The sequence below is a fragment of the Lacerta agilis genome, chromosome 2 (assembly GCF_009819535.1).
Source record: "Lacerta agilis isolate rLacAgi1 chromosome 2, rLacAgi1.pri, whole genome shotgun sequence".
Classification (NCBI taxonomy): domain Eukaryota; kingdom Metazoa; phylum Chordata; class Lepidosauria; order Squamata; family Lacertidae; genus Lacerta; species Lacerta agilis.
The window spans coordinates 5,841,207-5,863,221 of NC_046313.1; the positions used below are offsets into that span (position 1 = coordinate 5,841,207).

At 43.6% G+C, this 22,015-nt stretch overlaps 1 protein-coding gene across 1 annotated transcript; it reads right to left on the bottom strand.

Annotated features, from left to right (window-relative positions):
- Nucleotides 1-732: 732 nt before the first annotated feature.
- On the bottom strand, nucleotides 733-18,031 carry PTGES3 (prostaglandin E synthase 3). Its single transcript, XM_033138250.1, has 8 exons — nucleotides 17,837-18,031; nucleotides 9,213-9,326; nucleotides 9,042-9,111; nucleotides 7,398-7,496; nucleotides 5,187-5,276; nucleotides 4,955-5,017; nucleotides 3,757-3,781; nucleotides 733-1,917 (listed from the first exon to the last, which is right to left on the bottom strand). Coding segments are annotated over exons 1-8 (483 nt in total). The 5' UTR covers nucleotides 17,839-18,031; the 3' UTR covers nucleotides 733-1,897.
- Between the last annotated feature and the right edge of the window lie 3,984 nt (nucleotides 18,032-22,015).

Here is a 22,015-nt window from a genome sequence, read left to right on the forward strand (position 1 = left end):
TCTGAATTTAAGAAACAATTCAGATGTACTGATGTAGATCTTCTCTCTGCTCCATTCCCACATTTGAGGGACTTAATTTTGGTTTAAGGCTCCAACAATGGCCTTTAAAAAATGAAGTTTGTTTACCTCTGGCAAGGGACTCAGCAAGGTTGGCTTCTTGGGAGCTCATTCTGCCCTGGGGCTGCAGACAAGGACATTCTGGTCAAGGTGATGACCAGCTATCCTCAGGGCAGAAACTGCATTTCACCCCCCCCCCCAAATGCTTGTTTGCATCTCAGATCAATAGTCTCTTAACAGCCTTTGGTTTAAGACTTAACTTAGATGTTTATGGTTTCAGAGCAGGTGCTAAGTTGGAAACCAGTGGCAAGCATAAATGCATGTTATGTCTATCTGATACTATTAAAGGGAAAAAGTCTGGTTGAGAAGACAGCACTTCTATGAAATCCAAATAATATAATCCCCCAAATTCCTTAATTCGACACCTTCATAAAAACGCAGGCTTACTGAGGACCCTGGATCCAACAGTCAAAAAAGGTATGGAACTGTGTGCATTTGGAGGTGCATGTTAAAGTGTTGGAGGTACTGAAGTGTACATTGGAAAAAATGCTTCTTCAGTATTAACAGCCTATATAAAATTCCAAGTGTCCCACCTCAGTCACACATATTTAGCTCGAGAACCTTTTTCTAAAAAAAAGTATTGCAGAAAACAAGTGTCAAATGCAGAAGCTCACCGTTTTTAAAGGAGGACAAACTTGCTTTTATTTTAGTCAAATCACAACATTTTTTCTTTAAACTGTCAGTGTACCCACAACTTACAGATCCTTTTTTTTTGTAAAGACTTGCTTGGGAATATTACAATTTTCCTCCTTCAAACAGATGAAATAGTCCCACACTTTTATTCCAACTAGAAATTAATTAAGTATTCCATTCCAACAAATAGTAAGAATACATGAAGTTACAGCCAGCCAGACAGTTGACAGCCATGGAGTCTTCAACAGTTTATTAGAAATAATGTAGACATTAAAAAATCCCCACTGCTTTGAACACAAATTGAGGTTTTTAGGCTTATCATAAACTGGTCAAAAAAAAAACCCAAAAGAAGATCCAATAGTGTATTAACATTTTGTCACTCGCTTTCATACCAACAGTGCAAATACAATTTGGTCTAAATGTACAGATTGACAAGCAACAACTTACAGGCTCTAACCCCTCCATACTGAGATGTAAGAGCTTTGAGGATCAAACAACCAATGTACAGGCTTCACCCATTTTAAGTTTTAAAGGGATTGCTAGTTTTAGCTAGGATATCTTGAACACTAACTAGTGATTAAATACAACAAAGTGAAGAGCATTAAACATTAGTGGAACATACCCTGAAGACACCCCAAGAGGTACAGCATGTTACCAGTTTAAATTTTGAAAGCCAATTAAAACATTGCTTCAGCCAGTTCTGTTCCAGGCATAAAATCTGAAACGTTCTAAGTTACCTGCTGTCCACAATGTGAGGGGGAAAAGTACAAGTTTACCACTTCATGTAAATTGAGAGTTTTCCCATTGTTATATTTGATGATGAGGCAAAGAGGCGTTGTAAACCCTTTTATTGCAACTGTTTTTTTATCGATTGCCTATACCTCAATTGTTTGTGTGTGGCTTTTTTTGTTTTGTTTTTGGAAGTCTGGAAAACCTTTCATGCATAACATTATTGCCTCACGTAGCTTAAGACTGCCCTGAACAATGGTACGCACCAATCATCAATGAAGCTGCTTAAAACAGGTTGAAGATGAGTTAAAGGATGCATTTTCTGCCTTTAGAGCTATCAACTCAGGAATTCTTATCTCAATTATGAAATGTTGTGATGAAGTTCTTTCCCTAAACCCCCAAAAGATAGCAGGTTCCCTTACTCCAGGTCTGGCATTTCTGAAATAAAACAAAACAAACATTGAATATTGTATGGCAACAGCACTAGAAGCAGCTTTCACCAACACCTGGTGCCTTCTACATGTTTTGGGCTACAGCTCTCATCACCATAGTCAGTGATGAGTTGTAGTGCTAAACACAGAGAGGATACCAGCTGAGGATGTCAGCACTAAGTTATTGTTAGCTTTAACAATTTAGAAGAACAGTCCCACCTCCAAAGATAGGGAGTAATATGCCCCACAGAGCCATGTACCCAATGCTACTACTTCTGGTGAGAAGTATGTCCAGCAGTACACATCCTCTCCCCTGAGCACACAGAGGTCTGGGTCTCAAATTTGGGTCCCCATCTGCTGTTGGACTATAGCTCCCATCATCCCTAGCTAGCAGGACCAGTGGTCAGGGTTGATGGGAGTTGTAGTCCAAAAGCAGCTGGGGACCCAAGTTTGAGAAACACTAGGGTAAGCTAACAAAAGCCTCTCCTACTGTTTACACATTTTCTCTATCACAGTGGAAATGAAAAATGTGTATTCCCGACCTGACCGATTTTTGGGGGACAGCAGCGGAGTTTGTTGTGAACCCAAGCAGAGGCCATCTAAACAGCCAGGCTTAATGTTCACAAGTCCTTGAGAGGTGTTACAAACCATCATTCTGGCTAATTCTGAAAGATTACTCTTATGCCTCTTACACCAAGTTATTCTAGGTAGTTGCAACTTGCAGGACCTTGAGAGTATAGTGTAAAATTCATAATGGTTGTAATCACAGGGAAGAATGAAGTGGAGATTTTGAGTGCATTCACAGAAGCATGCCTCAAAAGGACTACAGTGGTAAATTTGAACATGTTTACAATTTCTCTTCCATCTTGATGCATCTTGGCTTTAAGTCCTGGAAGACCTGCTCCCTGCCTTGCAGGTCTTTTTCCATCTGGCCTGAGAGGGTGTGGCCCTGACTGATTGCAGCTACAAAAGCTGAGGCTGCTGAACAGACTCTTGGGCTGCAGTATTTTGATGGGTATGTGCGTGCGTTGGTTTTTTGTTTTAGATTTTGTTGTGCTTAATTTATTGGTTTTAACTACTTTAAATTGCACTTACCGTATATACTCGAGTATAAGCCGAGGCACCTAATTCTACCACAAAAAACCGGGAAAACTTATTGACTCAAGTATAAGCCGGTTCACCACACCACAAACCTCCTGGCTGCTTTCGGGCCGCTCGTTCCTCCGCTGCTGCCGCTGACAGTGGCAAAGGTGGAGGAAGGAGCAGCCCAAAAGGTGGGACCCTCACTCGAGTATAAGCAGAGGGGGGCTTTTTCAGCATAAAAAATATGCTGAAAAACTCGGCTTGTACTCGAGTATATACGGTATGTATTTTCTTCATTTTGTAAGCCAGCTTGAGCATGGTCTGAACTGCGGAAAGGTGGCATATAAATAAAATTATGTAGGTACTTCTCCTGTGTGCCCAGTCATGCATGAGTTACAAGAATGCAGAAGAAAGCCCTTCAATTACTAATACAGAATTTAACATGACCAGCTCCACTCCAGAAACAGAGTGCAGGTAAAATAGTTCAATCTATGCCCTGCCAACCATCGGGAGCTTTCCCACCCCACCCTCTTTGTGATGCAAGTGCAAAGCAAGTTTTTCCCAAGGTAAAGTTACTTTGAGGAAGAATATTCTTCCATTCTCCACCACCTAAGTAGCATAGTAGGTCCATGGCAATCTTTGTAAGGCAAATGTTAATGAGGTGTGGGAGGCACAACTTAGTAAATATTCATGAGAAGTGCCAAGAGTTTTGTCTAACTCTTTTGGGTGTATGTAAGTAAACACAGAACAATAGTCAACTTACTTTCATCATCACTGTCTGGTGAATCCTAGGACAGAAGCACAGAAGGTTAGTAATTGAAGCCAGCTACAAAAGCAAGCCATAGCACAGTATTTGCAAAATTACTTTGTGGTCCTCTACAGGAAAGTATCTACATATCTGCAATTATTATGCTGAGCAGGGGTGAAGGAAGGGGGGTGCGGTGAGTATAGGCTGCTCAGGGCGTCACCACTGAGGAGGGTGACAAAATGCCAGGCGGCACTCACTGCAAGGCCTGCAGCGCACCTGAGCCACACGTCTCTCCTGGGAGAGACGTGGTGGCTAGGGCGCGCACAGGCTCTGCACTGCCCAAAACGGTCCACCCACTTCCTCCCCTCCCCCCAGCTGTACGGCGGCTAAGTGGAAGGAGGCAGGCAGACTCTGGAGGCCCTGCTGGGCACGCCGCCCCAGGCGCCCGAGCAGCCTCCTCTGCCGCTGATGCTGAGAGCAAGGGTTAGATATATTTTGATATGGAGTTAAGCCTACTTTATATATTAGCACCAAGAAAATTTGGACTCAATGTTTATATGCAACTGTGCATATCACATTTGAGACACAGATAATATGCTCATTTGGGAGGAGACTTAAGTAGAGTTTGGATACAGGAATAAACTTGCAAGTAAGGCTGGGCGATATCTGGTTTTCAACACTGCAGCGTATTACCAGCTAAACACCACAATGTACTGATATTATCACGATGTCTGAAATAAGGATGGAGCTATGTTGAGGCATTGGCTGGCTTCAGTTTCCCCCATGATGATTTTTGCATAGCATGTGCAAGCATGTGCACACACGCACACACAATTCGCAATATATTACCAGGTCAAAAATTATGGAACAGATATCACAATATGGATATTTAAACCTGTTTTGGACAATATATTGATATACTGCCCAGCCCTACTCTCAAGTTTCAAAAAGAGGGCAGTATTTGTGCAAAACATGACCTAACCAAATTTGCTCTGGAGGTTTGCGGGACACCCCTTCCCCGGGCGGATTTAGGAAGCTGTGGGTAAGGGAAGTTCTGGAGTGCAACAGAAAGTCCTTCCACTAGCAGAAGCACATCATGGATACTACCCAGAGTTTCCAAACAGTGACACTATGCAAATGTCAATATATGTCAAGTACTGACATCAGCCTCAAGCAGGAGACTAAAAGTTCCTATCACAGGGAATCTACTCACATCGTCTGCTCCATCTACTTCTGGCAAATCTACATCTTCATCGCCACCCATGTTGTTCATCATCTAAATGACGCAAGGGAATATTAAGTAAAGTCGTGTTTTTTGTTTTGATCAAGCAAGTAAAAATAGTATATATGAAAAGGAGACAAAATAACTATCAAAACTTCAGCGAGATCAAGATCAACGCCCAGTAATTTAAGCTATGTCATCAACCGCAGAATGTTCTGCTTACTTCAGAAAAGCGATCAAAATTGGACAAATCTTCATCAGAATCATCTTCCCAGTCTTTCCAGTTGTTAAAGTCCACACTGAGCCAATTGAGCTGTGGATATAGAAATAAGGTTATAGGCAAGTTAGGCAAATAGGGATGGGATGGCGTCTATAGGAGCCTTAAAAGGTAAAGGTATCCCTGACCATTAGGTCCAGTCACGGACGACTCAGGGGTTGCGCGCTCATCTCGCTCTATAGGCCGAGGGAACTGGCGTTTGTCTGCAGACAGCTTCTGGGTCATGTGGCCAGCATGACTAAGCCGCTTCTGGCACAGAAACGCCATTTACCTTCCTGTTGGAGCGGTACCTATTTATCTACTTGCACTGACGTGCTTTCATACTGCTAGGTGGGCAGGAGCTGGGACCAAACAACAGGAGCTCACCCCATTGCGGGGATTCAAACTGCCGACCTTCCGATCAGCAAGCCCTAGGCTCTGTGGTTTAGACCACAGCGCCACGCTCAATTGAAGTAACACATTCTTCTGACTTTTGTTCTACCCAATGAGTATTTTAATTCATTGGAAAAATTACTAAACTTTGTTCTACAAGTTGACCCTCTACTTGCAGGGGTTATAATTTTATTTATAATAAAATAATAATCATAATAATTTATTAATTACACCCCGCCCATCTGGCTGGGTTTCCCAAGCCACTCTGGGTGGCTTCCAACAGAATATTAAAATGCAATAATCTATTAAACATTAAAAGCTTCCCTAAACAGGGCTGCCTTCAGGTGTCTTCTAAAAGTCTGGTAGTTGTTTTTCTCTTTGACATCTGGTGGGGGGGGGTGTTCCACAGGGTGGGTGCCACTACTGAGAAGGCCCTCTGCCTGGTTCCCTGTAACATGGCTTCTCGTAGTGAGGGAACCGCCAGAAGGCCCACGGCATTGGACCTCAAAGTCCAGGCAGAACGATGGGGGTGGAGACGCTCCTTCAGGTATCATGGAGTTTTAGGGCTTTAAAGGTCAGCACCAACACTTTGAATTGTGCTTGGAAATCTACTGGGAGCCAATGTAGGTCTTTCAAGACCGGTGTTATGCGGTCTCGACGGCCACTCCCAGTCATCAGTCTAGCTGCCACATTCTGGATTAGTTGTAGTTTCCGGGTCACTTTCAAAGGTAGCCCCACATAGAGCACATTGCAGTAATCCAAGCAAGAGATAACTATAGCATGCACCACTCTGGCGAGACGGTCTGTGGGCAGGTAGGGTCTCAGCCTGCGTACCAGATGGCAGGACACAGAATTAACCTGCACCTCCATGGACAGCCGTGAGTCCAAAATGACTCCCAGGCTGCGCACCTGGTCCTTCAGGGGCACAGTTACCCCATTCAGGACCAGGGAATCCTCCACACCTGCCCGCCTCCTGTCCCCCAAAAACAGTACTTCTGTTTTGTCAGGATTCAACCTCAGTTAGCCGCTGTCCATCCTCCAACCGCCTCCAGATACTCACACAAGACCTTCACCGCCTTCACTGGTTCTGATTTAAAAGAGGTAGAGCTGGGTATCATCCGCATACTGATGAACACCCAGCCCAACCCCCCTGATGATTTTGTGCTTTTATACAGTATTGTGCTTTTATGCTGTGAACCACCCCGAGACTTGCGGGTATAGGATGGTTTCAAAATTTGACTCCTGGATGAGGATTACGAAAAATCAAGATAATTTGACTTGCAAAATCGTAATTTTATTATTTGTTTATAGGCTAGGCTTTCAGACTCTAGAACAGGGCACAAAGTTTCTGGGGCATTATACACAGAATGAGAGCATTCATAACCAGCCAGGAACTGGACAATCTCTCAGCAGATCATCTTCACCGATTCCAAAGAAATCAGTGGAGGCAACAGCTCACTTCATTCTAACCTGATCTGAGGAACAGTGGCCAGGTGGTCTGCTACTATACTTGGAATGTTTACGTGTACATGAGAGATAGATATTCAGAGATAACCTATTCTTCCTTGTCTAATGTTTAATAAATGCCACCAAACCACAGAACTTATACAAAGTAGGTCTTAGTGTGCATTGTAACTGCCTGTGAGAATATCTGTATGTTCAAATGGAGAATGAATAGTCCTAGGTTGGAGCCCTCAAAAAGTACATTTAGAACAGGGGCACATTAAAAGTAACTTGAGACACACCAATATAGAGGTTAAAGTACCGTCATGAATAAAGATTTACCTTTGCCTTCTCTTTCGTTAATCGTGGCCATGACTGGCCAGATTCTCCTTTTCGTAAACAACATAAGACAGATCTGTCTGTTCTTTTATGCTTAGATTCCTAAAAAGAAGAGAAGTTCCTTTAACATAGTAAGGATGTGCCTGATTCTTACACAAGGCTACAGATGAGGGCTCACACAACTGTGTTCCTTCATATTAAAAAACACTCAAAAAGCTGTACTAGCCTTCTTGCTGACATCCCAGCTTCCTTGGTACACTGAACGTTTTGGGAAGCTACAGAAATGGTACAATTGAGAAACAGGTTCATCGTCATCTGTTTATGAGAACTAGACTTCATTGGCATGAGGGAGCCTGCAGTTACTACAGTGGCAATCCGTCTTACCTGCCTCTACTTGCATTTTGACAACTAACATGTTAACATGTAAAATGGTTGGGAGTTAACCACCCGGTATTTGTCAAGCACCCCTACCCTCAATGATCAAAGCATAATATCAAATATTAAATGGTCATAAAATCTCAAGTACTGTGTAAGCTTTGCCATCATGCTTCCACTGCAGTTTCCTCCAAAAGTAATTAGGGAAAGCAGGCAGAGGGAAGACTCTGAACCATGTGTAATGATGCAATTAAATGCTTTGAAGACCGAGAGCAACACAAGTTGAGCAGCAATGGACAGAAACAGAGCTTCATACTCTACTCCCTAATGAAGGGGTAGACAACCTAAGGCCCGTGGGCCGGATTCGGCCCAATCACCTTCTCATTCCAGCCCACGGACAGTCCGGGAATCAGTGTGCTTTTACATGAGTAGAATGTGTCCTTTTATTTAAAATGCATATCTGGGTTATTTGTGGGGCATTGGAATTTGTTCATTATTATTTTTTCCCCACCACATGGTCTGAGGGATGGTAGACCGGCCCACGGCTGAAAAAGGTTGCTGACCCCTGCCCTAATGGTAGTTACCAATTCTTTTTGATAAGTTAGTAACACATACATACATAATCGAAGAATTAGAGTAATCAATAATAACTTAAGTTGGTAATTTGTCTACTAGGTGCAACATAATCAAACATTACATCATCTTTAGCTTTCCCAGGAGGCTACATGCTTTTACATGATTCAGTACAATCGGTGTTAGATACAGAGATATGAAAGCTAGGAGCTACATTGCACCTTAAACCTATGTTATGAGTGCAACAATGGAATGTCTAGGCACACTTTTTATAACAAGAATACAAAGCTGAAAATGAACTGCAGCTAAAATATTATGTTCATTTTTCACATGGTCTAGTCCTTCCCCTGCCTACCCCCCCCCAATATCCTTAAGAGGGTCTCTTCTCCAGTCTTCAGATAATATCTGGAAGTGGGGAGGCAGGAAAAGGTCCACCTTTCCTTCCACACTGCAGTTTTAATCAGAAACTGCTCACCTTAATGAAATCCCATCGCAAAATGTGCCTAGAATAATGGGTGTTTTAAACACCGAGTACAATCTTTCAACTACTTAATTGTAATCAAACTGCACACTAAACGGCAGCAAGAGTCGTCACCACCTATTTACAGGTTATGCTTATAGGCTTACTAACCAAGTGAAGTCCTGTGGTTTTTTACACCCTAAAATTAAGCATACGATAGAGAAATGAAAGCAACTTACATTTGGATCAATTGAATTATAAAGATCAATTTCATTTAAATGCTTGAAGTTATCGTTTCCTCCAAGACAACTGTAGGAAAATGACAAACAAATATTAACACTGTCTTGAGAACAGGATCCAGTTGAAACTGTGATCTCTGTTCATGGTCAACTTTAGGGTGTTTTGCTTACCTGAACGAAAGTTTGGATTTCTCAAAATTTACATTAACATCTTTACTGTCTTCAACACAAAATTCAATAAAGACGTAGTCCCTTCGGTCATACCACTTCGCAGAAGCAGGCTGCCTAGAAAGGTAATTGGAGTATTAGATAAAAATGTACACAGCAAACTTGACATAAAGCAACAAATGACTCTATTAGAGTATGATGCTCGTGTTACACTAGCAGCTTTTCCTACCAGCTTCTCTTTTTTGCTACAAGTTTCGCTATCTACAGCAAAGCAAGACTGCAACAGTATTCAAAGAACTCAAAGAATCCTGGGCGCCCAGCCAAGCACCTACTTGTCTTATGCAGGTGTCCACAATGGGATTAAGTCTCACTGAGCCTAATAGGACTTACTTCTGATTAGATATGAAAAGGTTTTCACTGCAAGCAAGGTGTTTGACTTGAAACACAGAAACTTGATAGGAACATGTGTTTTGTTGGTAGCTTTAATTTCAGCAGGTTTTCCAATATGTCAGGAAGCTGAGCAATGTGCACAACATTTTAATTTCTAGTCTAGTGCTAAGGTGTTGCTGCACAATCACACGTGTGAAGGCAACAGCATCATAAATATGGTGCCCAATGTCTTTATGAAATCCTCAGAAGGAGGGAAGCAGATTCACAAGTAGTGCATTGAAATAAGAAAATGTTAATGTTTAAACAAAAAAACTCAAATGAACTATCCCTGCAGCAGCAAAGAATGTTAACCCAAAAACAAAACCTAAATGCTTCAGAAGAAGCTCTGTCACAGACAAGTCAATATTCTCAGAAAAGGCAATGTATTATGGCATCATTCCATTTTCAGTCATGATTTTGCATTGAAGCTGTCAACACCAAAGAAGAATTCTTTAGTTTCCTAGTTTAACGTCAACACCCATGCCACACCTGGCTGCATTTCCCCCCTGCACTAGGTAGATGGCAGCCATGATGATACAACACCAAAGGCACAATACTTCTGCACTGTCCTCAAATGGGCTTCTCCCCACCCATAGTTTAGGTTTAGGTTCCCCAAATATGGCGAACAAATTAGAATGTGAATTATTTTTAGTTATTTCCATCTTGTCAAAAGTGTCAGCCTCATGTGTTTAAGCTGGACAGCAAAATAAAATAAAAAATCTATCAAGTAAAAAATTGAAATAGAAAAAGAATGCATTCAGGAATGTTAGCAGTTTTTACAGCTGGCCTTCAATAATCCGTTTATTTCTCTCACCTTTTCTTCCAAGGAGCTCAGGGTGGTGTACATAGTTCTCCCCTCCCCATTTTATGATCACAACAAGCCTGTGAAGTAGGTTAGGCTGAGAGACAGTGTCTGGCACAAGGGAAGTCAGTGAGCTTCATGGCTGAGTGCAGATTCAAATTCTGGTCTCCCAGGACCTAGCCCAGCCTAACCGTTACACCACACTGACTCTAGTTCATTTCTCCATATAATTTCAAAGTGTACGGGAGAATGTAACCACTTTGCTTATTCATACAAATTATTTTCCAACTGCTGTATCTCTAATACTCGATTTGCATCCCAATTTCTAGGGTTTTTTTTGCTATTACCATCCTTATGAATCTAAGCATTGCCAATAAGTTCTGAGTGGACAGGAACCACCTTTTAAAAGACATGAAAAGGTAAGTATGGCAGATTATTTTGTATCAAGTGGAAAACACCATGTAGCCTCCCCACCCCCCTTTGCTGGTCTCTAAACTACAAGATTACATGCTAGAAGATCTATTCCTGATATTATTAAACTTATTTCAGTTAAATATATTTTAATCATTGTTAATCTTGTCAGTCATAACTGGAGTTTCCTAATTAAAAAAATACATGCAATCGTAAACCCAATTTATACAAATTTAGGCCTTCATGAGATAATGCTGTTGAGTTTACAGCATGACAGAACTCACACAGAGCCAATGACTGCAAGAACTAGGGTCTCCATGATCATGCTGCCATTGTCATTCACATATTGGTAACATTCCTTAAAAAGGCTGCCACAGTAAGGACACCAGCTTTTGTAAAAGGCACTTTCTAAAAGAGCTGTTAAAGGTAAAGGGGCCCCTGACCATTAGGTCCAGTCGCAGACAACTCTGGGCTTGCGACGCTCATCTCGCTTTACTGGCCTTAGGAGCCGGCGTACAGCTTCCGGGTCATGTGGCCAGCATGACTAAGCCGCTTCAGGCGAACAAGAGCAGCGCACGGAAACGAGCTGTTAAGACACAGGGGTTTAATCCAACAGTCACTGCTCAAGCAAAATGACATCCACTCATGGATTGGAATTTCTTCTTCCTCTCCTCCTCGGTAACCCCAGCCCAATTTGCTCTGGAGGGTTGGGGGGGGGATCCCCTCAAAACAAATCTGATGGGCACACAGGGGTATGAGAGCGAGTGGGTGTTCTGTTGCATGAGTAGAAGTCATTCTGCTTGTGCCATTACTTCAATGGATAAAAGCCTGAGAATGGCAAAACCAACTCCCAAAATGGTCATAAGTCTAAGAAGAACCAGGGCACAGTGTAATACCACATATTCTGAACATCCTAGAATTGGAAGTACAAATATAAAACTTCAAATTTGTAACAGACTAACAAGTTTTGATGAACAGAATGGTGTGTGTTGAGGCCACAGAACACTCAACTTTTGTTGCCATGGTCTTGACATAAACAAAAGCAAAGCCAGCATGACAGACTATCTGCTGCAATCAAACCACTAAGCTATCCAAAAAGCTACATATATGCTTCCACCATTACTTCTCTTTTAATGGCTTTTCAACACATCTGTGCCCTGTACCTAGTCCCAAATGCTCCCGATTAAATACAGTGGTACCTTGGTTCTCGAGCTTAATCCATTCTGGGAGTTTGTTCGACTCCCGAAATGGTTTGAAAACCAAGGCACAGCTTCCGACTGGCTGCAGGAGCTTCCTGCACTCAATTGGAAGCTGCGGAAGCCACGTCGGATGTTCAGCTTCTGAAAAACATTCTCAAACTGGAACACTCATTTCTGGGTTGGCGGCATTCGGGAGCCAATTTGTTCGGGAGCCAAGCCTGCTCGAGTACCAAAGTACCATTGTACAGCTTTTTATTTTACTCTGATGGGGGTGGTCCTCAATAATCTCTCAAGTGTCTATTATCCAGAACTGCTTATTGCAGTGTGTTCTGAATACAAGGGGCCCTGGAACTTTTAGATGGAAAAGAGCAACAGTTCAACTCCAGAGCTAATGGGCTCTATTAGCTATTAACTCCATTTTCTAACACATCTGTATCTGGCTATTATTCAAGATACTCAAAGGCATTTTAAAGTACAAACTGGACTCAACATGATTCAGGGGCCTGTAATATCAAAAGGGTGTTGTGCACACAGTATGTTATTTGACTAAATAAGCTTTTACTCTCTTTTTAGATTATCATCTGAACACTTAAGAATATGTGCAATCTGGAACCCTGCATTTTTAGGTTTTCAAACTGCATGGAGGCTTTTCAGCACTGTTAGAAGTCTTCTTCAGAACTTCTCATTCAACATAAGATGTTTGGGGAGGCATACATTGGCTGGGACCAGCAGATCCCCTACATGCTCACTCCTCAAATGTTGCTTAAACATCCAGATGTTGTTGCTAGTTGCCAGTGTAGTTCTAGTCAACTGCAGATATTGAGCAGATCTCAGCAGCAGCACTGATGTGCCGTACTGAGCAGTTCTTTGATTCAGACTCAACACCCAGTGCTCTACAAAGCAATGTTTTTGGCTTGTGCCCTCTATGCTTAAAATGTATGATCTGTTGGCTACCCTGAGATTTTGCTTTCAATTATTTGTATCTGCTCTAGATTTAGAAAGACCAAACAAAGCCCCAAAACTAAGCATAATTTACAAGAATTTTATATATTTGGTCTGGAACCTCTGGGATAAAACAAACCATAAAATCTTGATTTAGGGTAAGTTCACTTTGAGTGCAATTGTAAGTTGCTCTACGCAGAGAGGCTCAGACAAGCAACAGACTTTAATAAAAACAAAACACTGTACAGAAGACAGGTGACAACCTGCAATTAAACCTCAGGTGGGTGGACAATTGGCTTGCATCCTACTACATTTTAAGTATGATTACTAAAGCCTTACATATAATGTGCACTCTGAAGTCCACATATCTCTCTTCATTTACATGCACAGCCACATATCCTACATAAGAGGCACACATTTCCACCTACAAAAGAAAGGGCCAAACTCAATGCTAGAGCACATACCTTTTGTGTGCATAGAACCAAGATTCAATTTCTGGCATCTTTAGACAGGGCTAGGAATGACTCTGACCAAAATACTGTAAGACCACTGCCAGCCAGTAAAACAATACTGAAATAGATTGATCAGCAGTCTGACTCAATATAAGGCAGTTTCCTATGTTCCCAATTTCCTCAACCACACAATCATGTACACCAGTGGTTCTCAATAAGGTGAGTACTGTGGACCCCCTGTTTTCAAAAGCCAAGACACAGACCCCCTCCCTACTTGAAAATTTTGATATCTCTATGGTAGTTTTTGTTATGTGATTGGTGCCACAGACCCCTGGGGTGGGTTACATGGGCACCCTGGGGTCTGCAAACTACCAATGGGGAACCACTAATGTACACCATATCTCAGTTCACACATGCATCACTAAATTTGTACTTACACCTATAAGACCCAATGCGCTCTCTCTCCCACCCCCCACAAACACACACACCTTTGATACCTTGATTGCACATCATATCACAAAACACTGAGTATTATGTATCCACATTGCAGCTTCATTCCCACCCACCCAACAAAGCCTGTTGTGTATCATTTACTAGGGGTAACAGATACTTACCTGAACATGCTTCTGTTGCTAAGAGCTGAAGCCTCATCTCGGCCCTTGTTGCATTTAAAACTGCCTGTCCCACTACCTTCTTGTGGTGGCTATTTTCTACCCTTGAAGTTGCTAGGAATATTCATTACTTTAGCAAAGGGAAACAGCATAGTTCTGGTAAATCAGGGTTTGTGGATGATTTTTTTTGTGTGCTGTAGAAGAGCAGTTCCTTCCCAAGCAACCTCTTGGCAGCTCTTCAGAGCTAGCAAAATGTCAATAATGATGGGCAGACAGTGTCTATATACTATAGCAAGGATTTCTTATGAGACAGAAGACACGTGTGTGCTCTGCATACACAGATCTGTTCTATCTCTCCCCACATAGTCCCACTTAGTGGAGGTTGGGCTATCCAATGTCAGCATGATAACCATGGCTCCAAAGGAACCAAGGGTAACATTTAAACTGAATCAATGTTAGGGAACTAGAGGTCATATTCCTTTCTAGCATTGCATTTCCAAACTGCTTAAGCCAGGGGTCCCCAAACTAAGGCCCGAGGGCTGGATGTGGCCCAATCGCCTTCTAAATCTGGCCCACGGACAGTCTGGGAGTGTTTTTACATGAGTAGAATGTGTGCTTTTATTTAAAATGCATCTCGGTTATTTGTGGGGCATAGGAATTCGTTCATATTTTTTTTCAAACTATAGTCCGCCCCCCCCCAAGGTCTAAGGGACAGTGGATCGGCCCCCTGCTGAAAAAGTCTGCTGACCCCTGGCTTAAGCAGTTATTTGAGGGGATATGCATGCCTGCTAAGAGCATCCCATTCTCATACTGTCTCTCAACGTAAGTATTTCTGTCAACACAGCTAATTATTTCATTTGCTTTCAATTAAGGACTCTGGATCCAAGTCCTACATGAACATGTTGGCGATTTCAATCAGCATCAACTACCGGTATGTAGGAGGTTGACTTACCTTTAGAGGGACTGTTTAGTCAATATAGAGAAAGTGGGAGGAGGAATAACTGCTGCAATTCTATATGACAACTATAGCTTCAGTAAGGTTAAAAAAACAAAGCCTACTTTTCTGAATGCATAATGACATATTGCTTGATAATGGCTGAACAAGTTTGTCTAAAGACTTGCAGATGAGCATTCTCTGGTGACAATGACTCAATTCTTACATAAGGGAAGATCATGGTTTGGGCATTTCAATCTGAGCCTCAAGTTTGCATACGCCTTCCCAAATGCTTGAATTTCCATCCTTGCTCCCTTGGTTAAACCATTGTTTTCAGGTATATATGCATCCTGCAAATGACTGCTTGCAAAAGGCATCATTTGCCTAAATACTGGAATTGAAAACTATAGTCTGAAGTGGGCTTCCAATTCTGATTTGGAAGCAAAACACAGTTTGCGCATTTCAGATTTAGCAGCAAACTATTGCTGGACCAAACTGGGAGCATGTTCAGACAGGCCCAAGGTTCTGGCAAAAAGTTGTCTATTATTTGTCATCACCTCTGAACTGAGTGACTGTTAGCAAGGCCATTTCACCAGTTATTAGAGCCTGTCTTCCTTCTAGACCACTTTAACTTCTTCACTCAAGACAAAATTAGAAGCAATTTGGTCATGGTACCAAAAATGAGCACAGGCAAAATGTCTCAGTTCCTTCCTTCCTCCAGATCCACCTTTTGTCATTGCAAGACTGTTGAGTGGAGTTATGAGTGCACGTGTTTGCATATCAAATAACTTTTTTTTTTCATTAACAGCTTTCAGGCAACATGTTTTACCTGTTTCTTCATCTTTCATTTACAATTCATTTTACCTAGAATAGTGTTTCTCAAACCTTTTGGTTTGGCCTCTCTGCCTCCTAAACTTCACTGTCTGAACTACCCACACCAAGCATCAACAATCTGGTCCATTGTTGAGTGTACAGAAACGTTCGCACAAGGTTTTACAGTACAAGTGTGTCTTGCACAGGGGTTACATTCCAGGGATGGCACATACAGTATAAGCGAAAACACATACCCAAAATCACCTGGAAAACTCATTGCAAAAGGAACTTTTAACCTCTCTGCCTTGCGTGTAATTTGCTGGATTTCAACTGGCTGACTTTCAACCATGTACAGTTGAAATTGCACAAGTTAATTGTATGCAAAATGCAATCATACTATATTTTGCACACTATACAAGGATCTGTGGGTCAGGGGCACAAATTCAACTAATCCATGGGGGTATTACATGAGAAGCACAACAGGTCACCTGAACCTTCCTAGGTAATGATGCTAGGAAATCATAATTAAAACAAGGCAGTAGCTCTTCCCAAACCACAATGAGATGAGACAGCAAGTGGAGGCAGCTTCTCTATGCCCAACAGGAGACCATTCTCCATACTGGAACAAAGCTTGTCATTCCAGACCTTTAAAAAAAAAAAACCCTCAAAGCTGGAGAGCACCTAGCAAGGTCAGTAGTACCCTCCATTTTTAGAAATAGAAGGAAAATAGGCATCAGTAAGCCTGACTGGAAATAACAGGTGTTTATGACTTCGCCCTAACAGAACAGAAATTATTCTTGCTTGAGGTGGTTAGGGCACAGTGCATGTGTAAGCCCTCTGCATGCCTCTCGACATCAGGCAGCCCCAGAAAAGACATAAGGCCCCAAACTCAGTGGATAAAAAAGTTACTATAAGAAAATTAACACTACAAATTATCTTTTTTAAAGTTACAGATGTAGCACATTACTGCCTGCAAAAGCACTTCTGCCTTTTACTCATGTGGCTGTACGATCTCAGCTCTCTCTTTTTGCCTTGGAACAGTTGCAAACGATTTGCCCACACACTTATCATTTCCACTATTCCTCCAGTGAAACATCTCGCTAGGTATGTTAAAGGCCCATTATTTAAGCCAGCTTTACTTCCTTTCCCAGGCCCCGCCTGCCCTCTTCCTATGCTTATTCCCCAATGAGCCAGGCATCCTCAATGACGGCTATCTTCTTTAGCGTACAGGGTTAAGCCAGTCATTCCAGCCCTAACCACATAAAGCATTATGTCCCAGAGTCCACAACCCACTGCATCCAGCTCCGGGTCTCACATTATGTGCTATTTCTTTGCCTCTCAAATCTTGCAGCCTAACTTCCTTTACGCCCTTCCCTCTCCTAGCACCTAAAAAAAAAAAAAAAAAAAAAGCCACCTCACAGCCCTTCCAAAAATGAAAGTCAACTTCTAGCTGCAACCCCGACCTGGACGAGCATCCATTTTCCTCCCGGCATTGCCTAGCACATGCTTCCGCCTCCTAATTCCGGATGCCGCACAGTAACGACCCATTTCCCCCACCTTCCCAGCACTATGAACTCCCCAGCGCCGGGCCCGTCAGGTGACGCCTGGGCAGCGCTTCATTTCTATAGGGGAACGTGTCGAGTATAAATGAACGGCTCTGTCCGGGAAAGGCCGCCCTCGTGACCCTGGGAACCTTCCTCCACAACGCGCGAAGCGTGGCGGCGAGACGAGCGCGCTCTGCACCTGCTCAGGGGCGCCTTTCCCCTCAGCTCTTTCTCCGGAAGGGCGCCGAGAAGCGTGAGCTGAGCCCTGGCGCAAGTTAAGCCCCGCGTCTGGGGCTGCTTTCTGCCCCCCCCCCGCTCCTTCCTTAAATACCATCGAGTGGGGAGGGAGAGAGAATGCCGTGTTTTCTCCCTTTCGCCATCCCCGGTAGCTCCGTCCCGGCTGATTTGCCTCGATCTGATCCCAATCCCTCCTGACCCTCCTCCGGCCCAGCAACAGATTAGCTCAGCCCGCCCCGCCTCACTCACTCACATGGCGGACGGCGTTGGCGGCGGCGGCGGCGGCGGCAGCGCGTGTCCTCTTCCTCCTCTCCGTCTCTCCGAAGGGCTCGGCCAGAAAACAACGTCGTCGGGGTGGGAAGACCCTCGGGCAAAGGTGAGGAGGCGGCTGCGGCGGCGGCGGCTGGGACTCCTTCTCAGGGCTCAAAGGCTCAGGCCTGTTACCCACAAAGCACTGCGCGCGCGCGCTCTCGCTCGCTCTCTCCCCCCCACCCCACCGCACTCACCTCCTCCCGCCGCTCTGCCTCGCTCCCTCTCAAGCAACGGCGGCTTCCGAGCGGGTGGTGACGCAGCAAAATGCCCGCCCCCTCCCTCTTTCCTCCTTTCCTTACACTACCCTCTCTCTCCCTCCCTCCCTCAAAAGCCAGACGCCGGAACAGCGCATGCGCGCCACTCGCCGCCACCTTTGCCGCTTCGCTGTCCTCAACCGCGCGCGCACCCAAGCCAAGCGGCGCCGGATCGCTGGCTGCTGCGCACGCGCCTACAGCCCTTCTCCCCTACGCGCGTGCGCGCCTCTGCTTTTCGCGCACGTTCTCCCTCTCTCGAGCGTTATTATAATTCCTACACGACGACGCATGCGCTCTGCCCGTCTTTCGCGCATGTTCTCGTTCTCTCTAGATTTTCCCCGCTGCCAACTGCCCTCACGCGCATGCGCCGAAAGAGAGGGGAAAAATGGTCTCGTATCTGTTCCTTCTTCAGGTTTTCGACCAGGGTTGGCTCTCTTCGGTCAGGCAGCAGCCTTGCGCGCGCTTTCCTGGGGCTAAGAGAGGCCTCTACGTGATTTCATGGGGGTGTTTTGATATCTCGCCCAAACCAAGAAGCCTCTGTGGGGGGGACGGGACACATGGAGGGGCTCCTTGGATTCTGCCACCTGAGGCGGCTACCTCAGTCTGCCTCATGGATGGGCCAGCCCCGTCTATCCTGTGCTTGCAGTGACTAGCAAATGCCTATGGAAAGGCCAGAGGACTGTGTAACATCGCTCTTTCACTAGCAATACTTGGATATGGAGACAGGACAGCCATTATGACTAGTAACCCTTGATAGCTTGATCCTCTGTGATTTTGTCTGATCCCTCATCACAGGTCTTTAGAAATGAGGCGAGTAAGGCGAGGATGAGAGGGCACATGCAGTTAGAAATCCAGGCTGTTGCATCTAAAGATGACCTGGATGTATGTCTCCAACATAAGAACCAGCCAGGCAAGAACCATCACCAGGTCTGAACAGAATCATGCGCTGATTGAGTAGGAATTTCTTGGCATCGTCTTTCCTACCAGTGAGTTACATCAGTGTGTTTTTGGCAATGCTGTATCAAAGTCCACTGCGATCATAAGCTTGTCAGGAGACAATTTTCACCAACCCTTTGCGAAGGTCTGCCTGTCTTCAATGGATGCGTCTGTAATTGCATAAGTATGATTTCCACATTGTGTATGCTAAGGGCACAGACATGGTTGTTCCCCACACTCATGTAGAAATTAAGATAAGGGTCAGTGGAAAGGGCATTCGATAGGCAAGGTGCCACCATCAAGAAGGCCCTTGTGTGAAGCCACATCAAGTGATTACTAGCTTTGGGCACGCTGCTAGAACATGTCTGAAGACAGCATCCACACAGCTGGGACTCCATGGTATGTGTGTCCTGATCTCATGGAAGCCTATGTACAGGCAGTAGCGCATGCATAGGCATTGCAAAATGTCAGTGGACAATCCAGGAATGTTGGCAGCAGCATGATGTACTCCCAGTAATCATGTGTGGTTCATGTGCAAAGCAGGTTTAGCTGTGCACATGATTTCAGCCCCAAACAGCAAGGCAAGTTACAGGTTACAAAGGCAACTCATAGAAGATACATATATGAACTATAGTAATACCGTTCTGAGAACATGGGTCACGTTTTACAGAGGGGGAATATTGCCAGGTAATTGACTAGCCCAAATTTGATCTATAAATCTGTGGCAGAATATTATTAAGAATACATTGCATACATAACATGTATGCAGGAGGGGTGCTGGGGTTTGCTCACCATCTACAGCCTCCCTATACATTTAAAATAATTGATCAATAAATTAACAGTGTTGGTGGAAACCTGTTTCCTTGCTCAAACTGCTCCTGCCCTCCGCCCTCCCCACTACAGACTTCAGTTGCAATTCTGTCTTGGTTTCCTCTAATCTGAGGGTTTAGAGAAGCAGGGAGAACAAGTCAATGATAAATATGTAGGGTGGGATTCACCAAATTAGGCCTGTCAGCAGAAGCCCTGTGCAAGGACTTCTTCTTGTGCAACAGGGCTTTCCCCCTTTCTCCCCTGCCCCTCTGCACCCCTTGAAATTGGTTCAGGAGTACCCCCAAAACAGCATGCAGGGAGAAGAGGGATTGTTTGGTCTGGCAAGTTGAAATGCCTATGCAGACCAAAGATTCTTAATAGCATTATGTTATAATAAATCTTTAATATGGTCAAAGACCAGCAAGAAAATTGTACAGTCCAAGTCATATAATTGGTATTTACTTAATAAAATTACAATTAAAATTTTGCAGATTTTTAAAAGTTTTATAGAATTTTTATGGATGGATCTTAACCACCTGTCGACATTCCTGCAGTGGTCCTACGGTAGTTCGACTAGGGTATCAGTCACTGGTATTTGCTGTCATCACAGTGCGTCTTATTCTTGTCGCTATGTAGCAAAATTTTGCAACAATCCTAGTGGTCGCTGTGTCTTTGTCAGCTAAAAGGTATCTGGTGTAGGCTTCCTCTGATCAACCAGGCTGTTTCACCAAGAGCGGTTTGATCAGTTCTTTCCTTGAGTCACGATACAGTGGGCAATATAAAAGTGGATTCGATCTCGTTGCCCTCACATGGGCATAGTCTTTGGTCAATCGGGGTCTTGTTGTATCTGCCCACTAAGAGAGCTGAGGGGAGAGCGTTAAGCCGGGCCCTGGAAAATGCCCAGCGATGTTTGGGGTTATCTAATGACTTGAGGTAATTTGCTAAGTGCATCCTTTGATGATCATAAAGAGGCCTGTAGATTGCTGAAAGTCAGTTAAGATTGTTTTGGTATTCAGTGTCAATGATTCTTTCTTTGATTAAATTTTTCGCCCTTCCCATTTCCAGGCTTAAGAGATGCCCTGAAGAGAGTCTATATGTGGATAGTTTTCTAAGGATGCCCTTCTTCCAACTTGATTGAAATTTATCACGATGTATCAAGGAGAGCAGGCCAACTGGTGTCTTATTAAATCTTAGCCAGAAGTAAAAAGTAGCTTGCCACACTTTCGCTTCCACCCTGTGAAGGCCCGTTTCCAGGCGTAGGGCTGCATTGGGAACACATATCGGTATTTGAAATATTGATCTTAGAAATCCTGATTGGATTTTTTCATAGGGGTCCAGATTGGAGAGAGGAACAAAGCGGTGCACCGTACAATAGTTGGGCTATCGGTTTAGCCATGAATAATTTTTGAGGGCTGCTGGAATATAATTTCCTTCCTTTGATTGGTGGAATCTTACAATTGCTGTCATACTTCTTTGTGCAATGGAGGAGATTTATTTGATGTGGGCCGTTTTCTTCCTGGATGCTTGGAAAACGACTCCCAGGTATTTGAAGCATGTTACCTGAATAGCATTATGTTGTATTCCACCCATTTATTTGCATTGAACACTGAGGCATTTACTCATAGGTGGTGGTGGAAACAACAGCTCCATTTAAAATAACTTGTTTAATGCAAGTTTATTTTCTTGACTCAGGGAGGACTTATGATTATGTGATCAGAAATTAGAGTTTTAGATATCAGAGTTGGTGTATAAATATCGGGTATCAGTACAAAAAAATGCAGAGGTTTATGGACAACTTTACCAGAGAGGCCTCTGTGGGGGCCTATTTCCTGTACCTTCAGATTTTGCTACCATAGGCGGGGGAGGAGGGCAGAGTAGCTGCTTTGTTGAAATCCAGATGCAGATTGCTCTGAAAATCACTTTTGCCCTGGTTAAATTAAAACAATAGAAAGGTACAAGCCCACTGGTTTTTAAAATATATATTTTTATTAAATATTTTGTTGTTTACAAAAATACATGCATTGTCTGTTTTTTCAAGTTGTGTTTTCTACAGATCAGTTTCATTTGTTATGAGATATTAGTGTTGCATGCAGTATTAGGTTAGGAAGAAAAAAGAGGGG